Source organism: Furipterus horrens, unplaced genomic scaffold (genome assembly GCF_987537825.1).
Source record: "Furipterus horrens unplaced genomic scaffold, mFurHor1.1.pri manual_scaffold_6, whole genome shotgun sequence".
Lineage (NCBI taxonomy): Eukaryota > Metazoa > Chordata > Mammalia > Chiroptera > Furipteridae > Furipterus > Furipterus horrens.
Window position 1 is genome coordinate 22,390,134 of NW_028327176.1, and position 19,855 is coordinate 22,409,988.

Consider the following 19,855-nt stretch of genomic DNA (forward strand, 5'->3'; position numbering starts at 1 on the left):
CACTACAGTTTACAAATCTCATGGTTCTTTTCCACTCACTAACAGAAAAATTTCAACCATGAGGTATAAAATGAAGGTGAAGAGAACGTCTTAGTTTTGAGAATTTCAGTGACATAAATAGAGAAGGTACTGAAGACCTTTAACTGGAAGAACAATAGCTTTTTAGTTGTCTATTATAAATATGCCAAGGGCGGGCATCTGGCTAGAATATTCCAGTATCCTTCTACAAATGTTAGGCTAGCAATGCCATTACTTTACTCTGTGAAGAACCAAAAGAGGAATTCACCAAACACAATGTGGAATTCCATATATGCCTGGGAATATAAATATTTACCAGGTATGTAGCTCAGCTATGACAATGGTAGCTCATGTCCAGGTCAGTTCATTTGATTATACAAAAGAGTCCCTTGAGCCCACTGTTAACCAAAGCACAGATGAAATGACAGGGTAGCTGTGTCAAAATATTAAAGCATATCTGTATATCAACCAAGCAAATTTAGTATACGTCCTTAAGTTTAAAGAAAATTTGCCTGTATACTGAAGAATTCTAGAAGCAGGCAAGCAAAAATTTCAAAGAAAAATTGTCATTTTCTATCCACATCAATGCCAGAATAAGTCTTCAACGTGTACATATCATTGGAAGTGCAACTGTTATGACAATGGAATATGTGGGGACAGAAATGCAGGAATTATATTAAAAGGCTAAAGTATTTATGGATATGGATTTTTTAAAAAAGTCTGAGAGCCTATTAAATATATATACATTTTGCTGAAAAGTTGGACATTAGGAATTTATTTCTAATTTCTAGATTGGTCTCTGACATTCTGAGCAAACAAGAGGTGCGTGAGCAGAGGTGAGAGCTGCAGGGGTGAGGTTTGTACACCAGGTTTAGAGAGTAGGGTCATGAGAATCCCTCGAGCTGAGAGACCACATGTCAGTCGGAGGCAAGGAGCTCAGGGAACTCTGGTTCTTTAAGATACAGTTTTCCCCAGAAACAACATTGATTCACTGACCATTAAAACATGCCATGTTTTAAATTAAACAATGGATGAGAGGTAAGGAGAGGAAAAGAGAGAGAAGACTGCTTATCCAATGTTACACACTAAACCCTTCCATACAGCTTTTCAAGAGGTTCTTCTTATTGGAGATGCCAGTAGAGGACTTCCGGAGTGTGAAACACTTGCTTTATTGAGCACGGCTGCAAAAGCAGCTGACTGAGATTAACCATACCCTTCGGACCGTTAAACATGATTATAAACTACTTTTTGGTAGGTGTCAGATAATTTGAATACAAGAGACAAAAAGAAAGAACAGAGATCTTCTGAAACGTGGTTATGTGGGTTTGGATAAATGAGTACTCGCAAATAACTACCATCTTTTCAACCACTGAAAAGTTAAGATTTTATCAATATGAAAAAATCACTCTGATACTATAAATATCGAATGAACAAAGTGAATTTTAAAATTAACAGAAATTATTATAAAGATATGCCCTGCCTGCCCTTAAAAATGAACAGAATCTTATACCTAAATTAAGTTAAACCCTTTAGTAAAAGCAGATTCTATAAACTATTCTTCATGTTGAGTGTTTTTGACAGTTAAACTTTAGAATGGTACCAAATCCACTTTCAAAAATGTAATACAATATAGATAGATATCTGCTTACAAATTGAATATTTGTCTAGCATTTCTGAATATAATATATTTAACATATTATTGCATTTCTTTTTTTTCCCTAATAGGTATAATGCTTTGCCAGGTGCTTTATGTAACCAGCTGAAAGGAGAGCTAAATTAAAAACTCATTTTAACACTGCCTGGTCATTATGCACATAGGGATTAGTTCAGCAGATATGGTAAAGATTAATGTTTTGACTACCTAATGTGTTTAACAAGATTTCTCAGCGGAGAACTAAGTCTGAATTTCCACTCTTCCTCTACTCATTCCCAGCCATCAGGCTTTTTAATTATTCCTTATATTGTGCCCCATAGGACAAGCTAAACCTATGTTCGCTCAGGCCTGCCTAGCGAATAAGAAGAACTTTGGAAATAAAAATTCCTATTTTGGGAAAAATTTGAAACAGTTCAGGTTCACAGATTCAGCTGAGCTTGCAGCAAACTGAACACACCTTAGTTTTTTAGAAAACAGTATACGAATTGCAAAACTATACTTTAACAAATGTTCTCTGTGCTCCTTCGGCAGAACAAAAGGGCAAAAGGGGTTGATTCTTGCCCTGGTCTTCTGTATCTCCTTTGTGCAGTTGATTATAAAGAGCTAGAAGGTGAAGAAGATGCATTCTGTCATACAAAGACTTTAGCCAGTGCATCAGCCCCAGCACTGGCTATATAGCATTTGGATGGGTGGAAAGCTACATCATGAATTGATTCTTCAAACTTTTTCCGATGAGCTGTAAACTCTTGGATACATGTCTTACTTTCTAGGTTCCATAAACGTATTGAACAGTCATGACCTATATCAAAAGAAAACAAGTTTTAAGAAAAAATTACATTAACATGAAAATGATAAGAATAAATAAATAATCCATAGTTAATGTACTTACTGCCAGACATCAAATACAGGCCATTTGGATCAACTGCTAAACTTGTAACAGCTTCTAGGTGAGCTACCATTGAGTGGATCAGTTTGCCTTTGGAAAAAGAGATTGTTATTCAATAGTTTTCCTCATCCTAAATATATGCCAGTTACCACATTACACTGGTTTCTCCAGTGTACTTACTGCATCAATAGCTTTTTTCATCAGCTAAAACAACAGCGTCTCTCTCCCCACTTTAGCCATGGTAATGATGGGAAACAAATGCTAAAATTCCAGACTATACTTTTGTTTTTCAATCACAACATAAAAGTCAGTAAGCCATGTGCATTAACTAGAACTCAGACATTAATCACCTACTTTGTATCCTTTAGCTACAGGCAAATTACATAGATTACGGGAACAGAAGAAGAGACTGAGACAAAGACAGAAGAACAGAGAGAAAACCTGGCCACAACTCTGGTGGAAGCAACATAAAGAAAGTTTGAGAATATTAAATTACTCATCACTCACAGCTAAGCGAAGTCAGAAAAAGTCAACATATTTACAAAACCAATTGCAGACATTCAGGTAAGTATGGCTGCTAACACTGTTTTTCCCCCAGCACAGCTCTTTATGAATTTCCTTTGAACTAGTGAAATGTAATCCAATAAAAACTGGCAAAGCCTCAATTCAAATCAATCGGAAGCAAATAGTCAGGATTATAATGCAGAAAAGATTAGTCAACAGAAAATGAATAAAATAAAACCAAATGACTCAGTGGTTTTCCATTCGAACACTAAGACTATTCCAAAATTGAGTAATTTCTAACAAAATATAATGGTCCTATGCCTCTATTTCTACTTTCCTCCAATATATTCACAGTAAGAGATCATTTTTATTGATGAATGAAATTTTCATTGTGTTCCTAGCGGTAACTCTGACTCCAAGGACAAAATATAACGTACTTAGTATTAAATAAACCCAAATGAGTCTCTATGCTGTCATGATGAGCAGTTCTTAGCACATTTTCTTTTTTTTAACAATAATCAATTTTTAATATTTTTACCTGTATTGTTATCATAGAATTTGATGTGCCTGTCTTCATGAGCAGTGATGCTGATGGGAAGAGTGGGATGACTGATGACTCTATTTATTTGGCAGGAAGAGTTGGCTGCTTAAAAGAAAAAATTAAAGACAATACAAATTAGTCAAAGCTACTATTTCTTCACACAAAAGAGAACTGAATACTTACTGAAGAGATTGAAAAAGCAAATGATGTGATTTTAATTTGTTTTTAGTTCACTGATCTTGCAACTGTGTTCATAATTTCAACGTTAGGAAATGAGAACTGCCGGAGCAACACTATACTTACAAATCTAGAAGTACCCAAGGATCAGAATTTCCTTTTCCACCACCTGCTATCTATGGGTGCCACCTAGGGCTTGGCCTAGAACCACTATATTTCTCTTTGTATAATGTTCTGTGATATTTCTACTACTTAAAAAAGTTCCATTCTTGCTCACATGTACATAATTCTCAAACTTAAATCTCAACTATTTCTAGATACAGAGCTTTTTATCACATGGTTATCATCTAAAGAGGTACACATGACAGAGCTTCTTAACACTTTAATTTTCTCTTTTCATCATAACAGAAATAGTCATTTGACAATCTAACACATTTGGGATCTTAAAATAGTCAGCATCCCAAAGTACTTGTGCACTACTTAGTAGTTTTCGAAGAGATTGCAATTATATGCACAATGGGACAGTCAGGCCACATGTCATTAAACCCATATCACAGTGAATAAACCAAAGTCCCGAAAAAGTTGTGACTCCCCAAAAATGACATAACAAAGCCAGTAACTATTCTATTTTCTACATCTATCCCAACCAGATGGCTCATGCAAATTAGACAACTGCTAAAACTGGTACCTATACTATTACAAGTTTCTCCCGAAAGCCTTTTAGCAAAAGAATAAGAACTTAAATTTAATTAATAATTTCTGTTAAGATCCTTTTTGTAAGAAAAAGTCTCTAAGTCTATATAAGGAAAAATGGGGAAATGGTACAGGGGTTAAAAAGCATAATTGATAGGTACAGGGGGAAGTTAAGAATAATATAGGAAAGAGTGAAGCTGAAGAACTTGTGTCTGCACGACTCATGGACATGAACTACAGGGGGTGGGGCTGCTGGAGGGAAGGAGCGTCACTGGGCAGAGGGGAGCAAAAGGAAAAGAAACTGGTATAACTGTAACAGCATAGTCAATAAAATATACTTAAAAAAAAAAGTCTACATAAAGGTAACACTAATGTAATACATGTCAGAGTTACAAAAAAATTCTTATGTTACGGTCCAGGAGGATGAAGGGATGTCCTTATACATTACTGGGACAACTGGTAAATTCGAATGTAAATACCAACTCAGACAACAGTATTGTGTCAGGGTTAAATATCCTGATTTTGACAATGTAATGTGCTATGTCAGAGAATGTCCTTGTTCTTAAGAATTTCGTGCCAAAGCAGGGGATCCCAACCCCCGGGCTGCATACCTGTGCCACCTGTTAGGAACCAGGCAGCACAGCAGGAGCTGAGTGGGTGAAGCTTCCCTCGCATTACCACCTGAGCTCCGGGTCCCCTATCTCCGCTCTGCTGTCCTCCACCCATCCCGTCCCCTATCCCCCACCCAGGTTCAGTGAAAAAAATTGTCTTCCACAAAACTGGTCCCTGGTGCAAAAAAGGCTAGGGACCACTGTGCTAAAGGAGTATGATGGTTCTTAAGTGGTTCAGAATTTGAAATTATACACATATATGGAGAGTAATAAAGCAAACATGACAACATATAGCAAATATTAAAAGTTGATGAATTTGTATGTAAAGTAGTCAGAAGTTCTGATATTATTTTTGAAACTTTCCTGTACAAAGTAATGAGTTTAAAAAAAAATTTTAATCTTAGAATAGGTATTATGAATTTATACTCACATTATAGAAAATATAGCTAAATATAGCTAAAAATTGTAGTAACATTAGTCTACTCTATTGGATTTTTCTGTGGTTCCTAGAAATATGACACCTTTAAAACTGAAGACAGTCCTTTTCCAATGCTAATAGCAGGTAGCCACCCAAATTCTTTCGTAAATGCACAACAAAAAGTCACTTGATATTGTGGAGTAAGCTTTGGGTCAGTTATATTCAATTTAAATGGTTCTATACAAAGAGTTTAGTTTCAAAATTCAGCCTATGGATTGTTTTTTTCCCTTCAGAGATAACACCGTTGAGCAATAGCATCTTAAGGTCTATCAGGAAAATGGCGACAAAAAAGAAATACTTCAAGTAAAATATCCCATATATTCTGAGAGATAAATTTCTATGAATAGCTTCAATTACTTTGAAATCTAGAAAATAAGTTGATAGAAATCAAATGATGGAAAGTAGACAAAAGGAAGTTCTTATTTAGCAACTTGTAAGGAAGTTTCTCCACTTGACAGTGAATCAGACAAGTAAGCAAAATGCAAAGAACACTAAAAATAAATTAAAGTCCTACTAGCCTTCATTCTAACAGTGAATTAAGACAATCCTCCAAATATTCATACTTAAAACTGCAACTTAGAAATGCTTTACCTTTTCACTGTGTCCACAAGCACTTAATTACCTGCCTCAATTACTTGTGACTTTACCACAATCAAAAATCACCATTGACATCAATGCGAAGAAAGATAATTTAATCTGATTCTAACAACAAAAATTCCTTCATCATTTTAAACTCTATATGAATTCACTTTCACTTTGAAAAATGCTCAGTCTGAACTTTAATTTTTTAAAAAATCTGCTAAATTCAAGACTAGAACAACATAGTCAAATAAAAATAGCTAAGGGCTAGTCATAGTAGAAAGAAATAAAAGACTAAATCAGATTTGTTTTACACAACTCTGAAGTAATCAAACTGATAATTTAGGAAATGCCAGGACATTTAACTCAAAATTATCATCACTTATTCCAATAACACTGCCTTTGTTCAAAACATTCTGGGCAGTTTTCTTCAGCAAATGCTTCCAAGATCAGGCAAAAAGTAATATATTATAGTCACACATCTTGGAGGAAAAAAAATAGGATCTCATTCACCATACTTGACATCTGATTAATCTATAGCAGTCATTAAAAAATCAACATTAACCACTCAAGACAGTCAAAGAATTAACTACAATTTCTATAGGTAATTTTAAAAATGTTCATATCATTCTTAATTTCATATTGGATTTTTACTTTACTACTATAGCTTTAGGTCATATATTTAAATATGATTTTAAATTCCTTGAGAGTCTAAAACCTACATTTCTTGGCAAAAAAATTCTATTTGTGCTATTTCATAATCTCAATTTTTATTTTTTGGTATCTTTTCTATCCAAATACAATAGTTCAAAGCTCTACTCATGCCTTCTTCCCCAAACAATTCTCACAGGACACCAGAAGAAAACAAAGGACAACATATCAGGAAGGGAAAATAAAACCAAAATAGAATGCAGGAAATTTGGGGGAGAAAAAGAGAAGGAACACACAAATGCATGTACACACAACACCATAATAATTATTTTTAAAGGTAGCTCTCAGATTAAAATAACAGTTCATATGTGTTTAAGTTTTCTTTATCAACTGCAACCTCAATTGTGATTGTCTGGATTAAGCCTAAAGATAGAAAGTAAAGATTAAAAAAGCCTAAACAAAATAATTCTGTAATATCTTCTTCATAAGCTGAAAAATTATTTCCTGACTTCATATATCCAATAAGAAGCTTCAGATTTGGGATTTTCATAGCCACAACTTGACTTGTATGTTAATCATTAGTGAACTGTGTCAAATCATATTAATATAAAATTAATTTAAAAATCAAATTATGAAAAATGAAAAATATTTTATATTCAGAATAAATATTTTCTTCAAACAAAATTAAAAACAATCATTTGGTATAAAATTACCTTGACTCCTCTTTAGAATAGCTCAAATAATATTTCAAATATTATAGTTATAAATGTGCATAAACTTAACCCAAAGACTTAAAATCAATTGTAAATCACTACATCCTTCTAAGTAACGTGTTCTGTGATTTAGCAAGCAGAAGACTTTATAATGACATGTAGTTTTTCATTGATGACTCTAGTAGTTATAGTTTTGATGAAGTTTAAAAACTGATACAAACACAGACTATTGAAAGACTATTATACATACTCATATCTACATTGGATTCTAAGGTAAGAATGCGTTGTTGTGTTTCCATGTTAAAGATGCTTGTATATCCTTTGCTGAATGATGCTACCATATGGCTTGGGTCACTGCTCACTAGATCCACAGAGGCAGGAATTCCCAATTCTAAAAGAGTCAGAACATATTCAAAGAAAATAATAATTAAAAAGGTCTACTTAACAATGTGTTTAAAATATAGCAAAACAAATAGTAGCATGATTTCCTTAAGAAGTAAATGAGGCTCGACATTAGGATAAGAATTTGCTCATTGTCATTCAATGGAGATTATTTCTTTTTTTTTTTTACCCTGGCCTGTTCCATTTCCCTTACCTATTCAGCACATCTTCTATCTGTTACTCAGCTAATACATATATGAAATGCAAGCCTTTATTTAAAAAGTAAATGGAAAACATGTATGGACAACAAATTTTGCTGCTTCTACCTTAATGTGGGGCTCAGAGTGGCATCATGGGAATTCTTCATTTTAAAGGCCCATCTCTTATTAGGAATTCTAACTTATCTACAACTTGGAATTTAAGAAGCAAATTCCATATTGTTATTGGTAGTCATGAAAATATAAAATGCAGGCAATTTGCCCTGACCGGGTAGCTCAGTTGTTTAGAGCATCATCTCAAGACACCACGGTTGCTGGTACAATCTTGGGTCAGGGCACACATATAAAAATTAACCAATGAATTCATATATAAGTGGAACAAATCTCTCCCTCTCTCTTCCTCACTGCCCTTTTCCTCTCTTTCTCTAAAATGAAAATTTTTTTTAAATAAAGGAAACTCATCAAAACCTAGACACAAGTTATCATAGCTCAAGAATAAAGAAGATGTTTTTATTATCATCTAGAATAGGCAAAATCTGGTTAAAACTTGGCACTTATTTATAAACATAAAAAAATAGAATGATATATACATATGAATAATCTGATTTTTTCATTTGGTTCAAAAATCTAACTAAAGCAAGCAGAACAGTTAAAAAATGTGTATATTATAGAAGATATATTAATGGCCAATAAGCACACAAATAAAGTGCTCAAAGGAATTAGGCACTAAAGAAATGCAAATTAAATCACAATAAAATACTGCTACACACCCACCATAATGGCTAAAATTAAATAGACAAAATACCAAATGTTAGTAATCAAGGATATGAAACAACTGGAATTCTCCAACACTGTTGTTAGTCTGGCAATATCACATAAGGTTAAACAAACAATTTTACTTCTAAAGCCCAGCAATCCTACTTCTAGGTCTTTACTGACCTATAATAAAAATATATGAATGTTCGTAGCAGCTTTGTTCAAAATAGTCAAAAACTGGAAACAATCCAAGTGTCCATTAAGAGGTAAATAAATATACATGTTGTGATTTAACGAAACACTATCAAACAATATAAATAAATAATTGATACTACAACACGGATAAATCACACATTGTATGATTTCATTCATATGAAGTTTTAGAGTAGATAAAACTAATTAATGATAAAAGAAACCAACAGTGGGTACCTCTGGGTGGGAATGAGGAGAGAGGATTAACTGAGAAGAACACAGAGAAACTTTAGGGAGTTAAAGAAAATGTTCTATATCTTGATCCAAGAGTCGTGCATTTATCAAGCTCATTAGAATGTATCCTTGTGATCTGATTTTTAATATACAAATTATATCTCAATAATAAAAATTTTAAAATATGCTCTTTCACCAAATACCATGTTTTTAATACTTATACATAAGTTGAAAATTCAAATAAACATGTTTTCATTACTTCAAAAACCCTTCAAATTAAATTTAAATAGAGTTTGTAGAATCATTTATTTACTTCACGTTTGTTTTTAAAATAAGACATAACTTAGAATCTTGTAAAATAACCAGTAAAATAATTTAAGAAGTATGTACCTTGATTATCATTAAATACACTTAAGGCTGGCGCGACCTCAGTTGCATTCCATAAGCGGAGAGTGCCATCTGCTGAGCAGGACAGCAAACGCTGGTGTGCTGCACTGTAAGCCAGGCCCCAGACTGCATCAGTGTGGCCAAGCAGAGGGCCTCTCAAAACAGAAGGATCTACATGAAACAGTATGAATGTAAAATTAGGAAAAGAAAAACAACTTATAAAGGTACTTAGATTCCAGAGAAAATAAGAGGACCTGATAACAGTATAAAATATGCTTCCTACTACTGTCTATTATTCGTTCTGAAATGCTGCAATAATTAAAAACAGACTTGGAAATGTGCAAATGCAGAGTTTAAAATTATAAATTAAAATTAGGAAGTACATAATTTTCTCTATAAGAAAATCAGGTATTTCATTCTCTCTCCCTTTTTCTTTCCCTTTGTCTAGATATATTAAAGAGCATGCTAACACAAATAAATCATTGTAATTTAACCTACTTCGAGAAATCACAACTCATATTCCCCAAGGACATGAATAGAGATCCTTCCCTCCTGACCTCCTTCGGCACTCTGGATACACTCCTATAGGCCACTTACCCCCAACTACCCCAAATGGCAGTTACTCCTGTTGAGGCCTCTGACATAATAAACTTGAATTGAGACCTACAGGAACCTCCAAATTCTCAACCAGCAGTAACTGACATACGAATGATGTGCATGTGAGGAGGGAGGAAAAGGCAGGGGGAGGGTCACTTAGCACTCTTTCATGATAAAAATCAAACTGGAAACTTTAATTATTAATCCTCACAATGATTCTATGAAGTGGTACTTCAAGAATGGCTCACAGATGTTAAGTTTAAAATATTACTGTCCTATATACTGTAAAATATTTATTGAAGACATACTGTGTAATAGGCACTACACTAGATGCTGGGGCCACATAGATGATTAAGACACAACACCATCCTTGTCCTTAAAAGACAGTAAGAGCGAGAGACACCAGTTACAAGGAGAGTAACAGGGATGAGTGAGAGCTTCTTAGAATGACATTTAGAGTGCACAGATGTTTGGTGTTCAAAGAATAAAGTCATTCCTGGCAAAAGAGACGGCACCTACAAAATCACAGAAGGAAAAACAGCCTGATATGTGAGGAAATAAGCAATTCAGTATAACTGGAGTATGAGGTTTGAGGAGGCAGTGGATGAAATGAGAGGGGCCAGTTTATGGTGAGATTTCTATGACATATTGAGGTACTTGAAATTATCCTGAAAGCAGTAGGGAACCAGTGGAAGATTTCCTAGGGGTGGCAGGGTGAAGTACGTACTTCATACGGTAACTTTGCAGAGAGAACAGACTAAACAAGATCAAGATGGAGGCAAGGGTGCCGTTGCAGTAGACTGAGAATGATAATGAAGACCTGAGCAAGGGCGGTGGTAAAAGGGGCAGAGCAAGAGTAAATTTAAAAACTTAGGAACGACATCAAAAAGACTAGTAATTAATAAGGCATAGATAGTAAAACAGAACAAAGAGTCAAGGATTACTCATAGATTTCTAATTTGGGTAATTCTGGTAGAGACCCTACTAATAAATAATAAATGGGAGAAGAAACAGCACATGAGAGAATTATGGACAATGAGACATCCACTTCAGAAAAAGTCTATAGGCAGCCTGCAGCTTAAAGCAGAGACTTATGAGTCAACAGCACAGAAGGGGATTCAATCTAAAAAAAAAACAATAGATTATGTGGACAATAGAATGAATGAGTTAGGGCCTGGACCTTGATAAATGTCAGTATTTTAAAATAAGAAAAATAAAAGGAGTTTATGAAGAATAGGGAACAGAAATCGTCTGTTACATGTGAAAAACACCAATAGTGGACAAATTTCAAAGAGGATAGAGTGGTCCAGTTTCAGAGAGTCAATACATCTAGTAAAAAGCAGGATGTAAAATACCCTCTGAATTAGCACTGAAAATCTGATTATATTTACAACGGCATGACCAGAAGATGAAATGCAGAGGGATGGTGACACTCAGGGAAAGGACAAGGAATAAGTGCCTAGTCATTGTGTTTTCTAGATAACACCACCAAATAGATGCAGATGGCGAAGGATTAAGTCTAAACAGAAGCCAGAGAGGGAAATGGAGCCAGAAAAAGCCTCCCCTAGTCCAGGGTGGGGTACCTGAATTTACTTATATGCTGATGGAAAGAGAACAAAGAGGGTAAGGTTTAATATGAGAATGAGAGAGACTTGGGGTGAGGTCTGGGAGGAGGGTAGCAGGCAGCATCAAAGGAAACAAGAGAGAATTGGGGTCAAGGGCAAAAGCAAAAGGGTTGGCTTGAGACAGAATGAGGACAACTGGTCCTCTGATATTATAAAGAAATTAAGGAACAGCGTGAAACAGATGAATGTGTAAGAAAACTGGGGAGAGAGGAGATTCACCTCTCACAAAACATGTTAAATTCTTATTAAATAAATGCTGGGAAATTGTTTTATTTATTGAATTTCTTATCTTCATTTAGGTTTGGCAGTAAAATTAATCTAAAATGATAATGGAAATAAAATATGGCTTAACGATAAACACGATACTTTGTACCATTCTAGAATTCAAGAGGAAACCAGTCAATTCCTAAACCAGTTTTTACAAGGACATTCATGCTAAAAGCTAGTGATAGATTAAATTAAGAATTTGTGCCTCATGGTACTGTTCTAAAGACTAAAAGGCACTTCTTAATTTTTTAAGGCCTTTTAAGTATTTTGGTGCCATGGACTTGAAAAGTCATTAGCCTCTATGCCTTCCAATAATTGATTAAGAAGAAGATGCCAACATGTATTTTCCTTCGGAGTTATTAGAACAGTGATAAAATATTATTACAGATTAGTAATAATGTATCAAGTCTCTTCAGATGCCTAAAATGAGGAAAACAGTTGCCAACAAGTCAGCATCTCCAAGCAATAAGACTTTGGGTGGTGGGGAACTGTTTTCTCAGGAAGAATACATTTTTTTCTTTTAGCATTATATATCAAACTGGTTCCTAAATACAGGAATCCTTCTGAACAACAACAAAAAAGATATGGTTCTTTTTTACCAATTTATTTTTAAAAACATCATTTCATCATCTTTATGTATGCTATGTAAACTGTATAAAAAACCACCTTCATTCTTTCCTGTCTTTGGAGACTCACATACCATAGGAGTCATAGGGATCGATGTTGGGGTTGGTGGTGCTCCAGCCCTGGATCAGTCCGTCGGTACCACCACTGTAACACTGCTCCCCGTTGCTGCTCATGACCACACAGAGCACTGGGCCTCTGGAAGATAAGATCAATTTCTAGTCTAAAAAATAATCTGATAATAGGACTTATTAAAAATAAGAATACTTAATTATTAAAATAGCTTTCTAATTTTCAGCTTTGTACAATGAATAAAAATACTATCAAAGCATTGTTTAATTTACTTCCTTTGCCAAACCAAAGTTTGTAAACTACGGCCTATGGACCAAATCCAAATCCAGCCAGTCGTCTTAGTTTGAACAGTCCTCAAACTAAGAATGGGTTTTACAGTTTTTAAAGGGTTATAAAACAAAACTAAACTAAACTAAAAATAAGAACATACAACAAAATATGTGGCCTGCAAAGCCTAAAAATATTTACTATCTAACCCTTTATATAAAAAGTATGTGATCTATGTGCTGCAAAGTAACTATGTATATATATTCCTAGAGTTTAACAGGAAAACGGAGAAAGCAAGTAATATGTGATCACAAAAAAGATTCTTAGATATTTTATGTAGGTTATCTTTAAGTTTCCTTAAAGACAGGAGGTCAGGATTCTAATATTTCAATCTAAGTGCCTCAACTTTATGAGAGATATATACATCATTTAAACATTAAGCAAATAAAATCTGGTTTCAGCAGGAATACCTATTTGGTAGTGAAAAACTTATTTTTAACAATTATCTGCCAGTTTCTTTTACAATTACTAGAAAAAGCTACTGAATACAAAAAATTCATAACTAATTCATAAGTGAGGGGGAAAAAGTATTCTAATCAGGCTGACTTATAGTGATGTCGATTTTTTAAAAAAGCACATACTTACTTATGAGCCCTGAATGTATAGATAGGCTCCACATCAAGAGATGTACTCCTAAGACAGAGAGAAAAGAGGACTGTTACCACTCTAAGTTTCAGCAGTAAGAAGTATTACTAAATTACATCATACATTCTGGATTCAATTTTCAGTTCTGCTATTAACTGATTAACTTTAGACAAATTATTTAATCTTTTGGAATTTGAAATTCCTCTATGCTTGAAAAAAAAAAGGATAACACCAAATATTCACAGGCTTAAAAGAGATTCTACAAGTATTGATTTGGCAAAAAGTCCATATGCTTTTTTCCATAAAAAAAAAAGACACATTTTGCATTTTCACCAATAACTTTATTGATTTGGATATTTTGAGTATGTCGGCTAGCTCCCACTATTGGCTTCTAGTGGGTAGAGGCCAGGGGTGCTGCTAAACATCTTCCAATGCTTAAGACAGCCCCACAGCAAAGATTTATTTGGCCAAGACATCAATAGTACCAAGAAACTTGGGAAACTACTTGTGACATATTCCATCAGTCACAGTACCTTCGCTACACACTGCACAAATCTTTCTTTATGCTTCAGTTGTGTTTTTACCTTTCTTAAAATAATACAGCATAATATGCCAAAAATGTTGTATCTTCTTCCATCTTCAATATTAAAATGATAGTACAAAATTCACCAATTTTTATTTTTTATTTTTACATGCACGCTGATATGATAGCTGTCACAATATAATCTAATAAAATTGATTCGAATGAAGTTTAAGATAACTAAGTGCTATTAGAGCCATCATATGAGAAAACATAGTGGACTTTTTGGCCAACCCAATAAAACAGCCTAGGATAGGATGATACACATAGAATTTCAATAAATGTACTTTAATTTCCTGGCATTTCCATAAGGATTAATATGTCTGCCCTTGATATAGAAACTGTCCAAGTCATCAGTTCATTCATTACTGAGAATATTGAGTGTATGAGTACTTGATAGCACCTAAACTGACCATGATTGCTAATGGAAACTGGATTTAAAGTCAAATACTTACCTTTTTCTACATTGTATTGCAATTATTTTTATAGGCATATGATCTCTCTCCTCAAGTCACTTCCGAAGTTTTAAGTTCAAAGGTAAATAGGCCACTGTTATTTACATGTGAATATTATTACTAAGCTATCAGCAGCAAGAAACTTGTTTCAATATTTTTCTAAAATTCAGTCAAGACTATATGGTGAGACATTCACATAGTCTCTAGTCTAATGTGAAGTCCATTGTGACCAAAGAACTAAAGAGAAGAAAAACACAATTTATAACCAGGAAGTAACTTTTCTCTGCTGAAGGTATCTGATCCAAGTGAGGATTCACTTGGTTTTAGCAAGATCTAGTCCATGCATGACTCACAGGAGGAATATCACTAATCTCTTAAAATGGGCAATAGATATTCTCTATTAATAATAAAACTGTAATCTCCTCTATTTGAAATTCATTTCTGCTCTTCTAATAACAGAGATGCCTGACACTATACTAAAGAAGGGCCCTTGCTGGCAGATGCTGGGTTCTGGACCATGTGACCCGAGGAAGAAAGGAGATGAGCTCCAATAAGGACCCCAACAAGTAGGATCAGGACTGCCTTGGTGACTGGTAAAAGGGTTTACAGCAACTCATGTCTGTCCACGTCTAGAGAGAAACCAAGGGGCCAAAGCCAAAATTAGTAGTTAAATGATGGCAAAAACACTGCCTTTCAGTCTAGACACATCGGTGGGTATGGAAAGTACCAAAAGGCCAAAAGGTAAGACCATAGAAAGGCCCCTCACTCCTCCCCATCAGCCTTCACTCCATAAATCCAAAGCTTGTAAACAATGGGACATTGGGGGGGGGGGTGATTAAACATGCCTGTCCCTGTTTATAGCAATAGAAACTTTCAGTACATTCAAAGGGCTCCCTAAAAAGGACAAACATTTAAAATACTGTACAAGGACTGTAATTAGGATTCACAAATCCTGGGAAACCATCAGATAATAACATTTCTCTCTTGGTGTCAGTTTTATAACCTAATATTACATGGTGAGTATGAAGGAACACACTCTAAATCATGTAATATGGTGAAGAAAAAAACTAGAAGAGACAGATAGGGAATTTAACAGTAATAAAGTATTTTTCTGCTGATAAATCTGTTAAAATATTCAAATAAAGTAAAATATTCTCACTTTTTGGCTGGAGCTGTTTTCTGTAAATTCCACATTTTTAACGTGTGATCCTCTGATGCTGTTATCAAAACAGGCTCAACCGGGTGGAAAGCAAGCGCTCGAATGCCATCGAAGTGACTTCTTAATGTAAACTTAGGGTTCCATGTCTTCCTCAATGCATCTTTATTGTTTGCTATCTGTTAAAGAAACAAAAGAATAATACCTACACATTTAGTTTGGGATTGGGAAAGTAACTACATTTCAACATTAATTCTTGTTGATTTATCATTAAACCGTCACATTTTGCAACTTTTAAAACACTGTAATTTTTAAATGTAAATAATCAAACCAATAGACAAAATTAGCACTATTTCAACAGTGGTTTTCTTTGAAGAAATATGAATCCTATAATAAGAAAACAGGTTACAATTCAGTACAAAAAAATGATCAAACTTAATAAAATAAATCTTCACTAAGATGATTAAAAAAGACAAGTAATTGCAACCTAAATTATATTACAGGAACTAATTTTAGGTAAGAGTTGAAAAACTAAGTTATCTTTAAACATGTTAACATTATAGATTATCATTCTTTTAAGATTTTCAATACTTTCTAACAAAAACTAAATTTTTTATCAATTGGCAGCAAAGTTTATAAACTGGAAATAAAATATTAGAATTAGAAAAAACAATTACAAAAATAGATTACGTTGGTAGAACACACACATCATTATGTTGCTTTTCTCCCACAGAAATTCCATCTCAACAACCAAAAAAAGAAAAAAGGCACAATTTTGTCATTCCAAGTAACAGGACAGCTAACGAGGCTGGTGAGTGACTTTACACTAGTACCATGTAGGAACTCTTCACACTCCAGGGCTAACAATCATGCTGGGTGTAAGCAAGAGTGAGACCAGTGCTGGTAATACACTGGAGAAATAGTACCACTGACAAAAAACCAGCAAGATGGTAACAACAGCTGCTATTTTGAGCATTATTCATTATTTGAATATTATTCAAAAGACTTAACATGCATTAACTCAATCCTCACAACAACTCTATGAGGTAGAAATTAACATTATCCCCACTTTACTGACTCGTCGTCGGCAGCCGTCCGTCTCGAGAGACGATGGTGTAGCTTCTTAAGAGTCTATCTGCACCGCCGAAAATGGTTGTGCAGTCCGACTCGGGAGTGACATGGTATCTGTCTCCTCCCGTGTTGAATCAAGTGCGATGACGCTGAAGCTACAGAGCCTGGGCAGGGTAATATGGAGGGTCCGCTGTTGCCCATGCAGCAGACCCCCCCTCTCTTCGCAGCTGAAGGGTCCAAGGGAAAGACGGAGTCAATACAGCTTGGCTTCAGGTGCGCTGCAGGAGTTGCCGGTGTTGACTACAACGTCAAACCGCCTTAGGGACTCCGGCTCCGGATTTTCTGTCGGGGTTTACTCCCTTAGCCTTTCCCCTGAAGAGGTATGCCGCAAGGCAGCGGAGGTTTTTTGGAGTCAGAGTTTTCCTTCTCTGATGTGCCCTGACTGGAAGATCGAACCAGCGACACTTAGCTCGCAGGCCGACGCTCAATCCACTGAGCCAAACCAGCCAGGGTAATCTCCTAATACTGTTACTTGAATAATGAAAAGATGTCAGCCAGCAGAGGCCTGAAGGAAAGACCTTCCTAGCAGACAGAAAAGCCAAGGCAAAAACTCTGATGTGGGAAGGGGCTTGGTGGTTAGAGAACATGAAGGAGCCAGTGTGCCTGGAGCACAGTGAGAGAGAGAGGTCCATGATAAGGTCTAGGAGGTCAGCATGGATCAGGTCACTTGGGACTAGACAAATTAATAATCCTACCTGACCAAAATGCCGACAGTTGTTTTTGCTAGAACTCTTCAAGACTGCACAGTATTCTAGTTATCCTTGGGGAGTGGGAAAAGGTGGGGAAAAAACAAGTTGACCCCTCTCTGCTCTTGTTGAAGAGCTGAAAGGTTTTCATCGTAAGAGCAATTAGATTCCTTCTGAATATCTTTATGTGGTAGGCAGCCAGTGACATGGTTCTCAATCGACCCCACTTCCTCCTATTTACACGGTATATAATCCCCTTCCACGTTACCAGGTTGCTCTGTGTGACTAATAGTATACAGCAGAGTGGTAACAAATTACTTCCAAAATTAGGTGAAAAAACTTTCCATCTTGGGTGTTCTTAGTACCTCTCTTTTCAAGCCAGTTGTATTGAGAAAAGCCAATTGCCCTGCTGACAAGCCCAGACAGGCCCATGTGGTGAGGAACTAGTCTTCAGCCAAAAGCCAGCAAAGAACCAAGGCCTTCCAATAACCACATGAGTGAGTCTGGAAGATCTTCCCCAAGTTAACACTCCATGTAAGACTACAGCCTTGACAATGTCTCAGTTGCAACTACATGAGTGACCAAAAGCATACAGCTAAGCTGCACCCCAATTCCTGACCCAGAGAAACTATGAGATAATAAACATTTGTTTTAAGCTGTAAATTTGGAGCAGTTTGTTAAACAGCAACAGATACTAACAGCTTAATAAAACTATGAACTACTTTTAGAAACAGAGAGATAGACATAACACTAAGTTTTCTAATAATTAAGAACTACAAAAAAAGTGAGCTTTCTCTAGAGAGGACTGAGTTTCACTATATATTGAACAAATTCTTTGTGGGGTTAGTATTGAGGGAACATCGGCTTTTAGCCATGATGAATTTGATCATCAGGACCAACTCTGTACTAAACGCAAGTCAAAAAGCAGATATAAAAATAAAGAATTAGAGAACTAACAAAATGGTGAAGATAAACCAGACATGGATCCAGAGGAAGACAGAGGCCTAGGAAGGAGAGCCTGACATTTGGAATTTTTCCCCCAACAGTGTTTAGTGATTCCAGAATGGATGGCTGAGAGGTGGAGCTGTGCTTCCTAACGGCGCGGCAGTGCAGGGGCATACAAATTGGTGTCCAGGGACTGCCAAAAATAACGCGGCTTGGTGAACTACTTTGCTTTGGGTTTTGATTTCAAAGGGCTGCATCCTAGACATAAGCATAAACTGGAAGAACACAAGCCCTTGCAGGGACTACAGATTAGCTTTAGATCATCCCAAAAATTGAAAATGGAGTGAGGTGATACAGATTTCTAGTGGCTCCAGACAACCAACAGAAACAGGCTTTCCCTCTCTGGGAAAAGATATCATTTTAGGCCTGAAATTATTCTACATACAATTTTTCAAATATAGTTATTTGGGTATAATAAATTATGTGCTTATGTGAGATAATACAACATAAATGAAAACAAGTAGAAACAACACATAATAGTAACAGAAATACGGAGTTTCTGATTTAAATTTTAAAATAATCATGTTTACCATGTTCAAGAAGATAAAAGATAAAATTTTAAATTTTGGAAGAACCTGTAATGAATGAAGAATTCTAGAAGCAAAATAATATAAAGCCTCAATAGATGAGTTTAATTACAATTACATGAAACTGAAGAGAGAAAAGTAGTAAACTGGAAGGTCATAAAAAATCTAGATTGCAGTATGGAAAAATAAAAGATAAAAAATACTGAAAAGGGGAGTAGGAGACAGAGGATATACAGTAAGATCTAACAATATAGCTAGTTTTAGAAGGAGAAGGGGGGGATGCAAAAGCAGATTCTGAAGATAAATGGCTGAGAACTTCATAAAGCTGACGAAAACATATTACCAAGAAGATCTAAGAAGGTTAATATTTAACCTTCAAGAAGGTTACTGAAAAGGAAATTAATCCTTGGCTGACAATCAAGACATAGAGAAGTATCAGTCAGAGGGAAAAAAAAACAGACTACCATTGAAAGAACAATGAAATAATTAATATTAAGAGTGCTTTAAAAAAATCATTGCCACCTGGACTTCAATACCAGAGATAA

General features: G+C 35.3%; 1 protein-coding gene across 4 annotated transcripts in view; it reads right to left on the reverse strand.

Annotated features, from left to right (window-relative positions):
* Positions 1-777: 777 nt before the first annotated feature.
* The window catches only part of STRN (striatin), an 84,630-nt gene continuing 65,552 nt past the window's right edge, over positions 778-19,855 (reverse strand). For 3 of the 4 annotated variants that reach the window (XM_090281152.1, XM_090281148.1, XM_090281150.1), the window contains 8 exons: positions 15,965-16,140; positions 13,771-13,818; positions 12,863-12,984; positions 9,677-9,844; positions 7,756-7,896; positions 3,601-3,708; positions 2,562-2,648; positions 778-2,471 (listed from right to left, as the gene is read on the reverse strand). In XM_090281152.1, coding sequence (XP_090137278.1) covers positions 2,302-2,471; positions 2,562-2,648; positions 3,601-3,708; positions 7,756-7,896; positions 9,677-9,844; positions 12,863-12,984; positions 13,771-13,818; positions 15,965-16,140 — 1,020 coding nt within the window. In that variant the 3' untranslated portion in view covers positions 778-2,301. The remainder of the gene's footprint in view (positions 2,472-2,561; positions 2,649-3,600; positions 3,709-7,755; positions 7,897-9,676; positions 9,845-12,862; positions 12,985-13,770; positions 13,819-15,964; positions 16,141-19,855) is intronic. The other variant, XM_090281149.1, reaches the window with a different exon arrangement.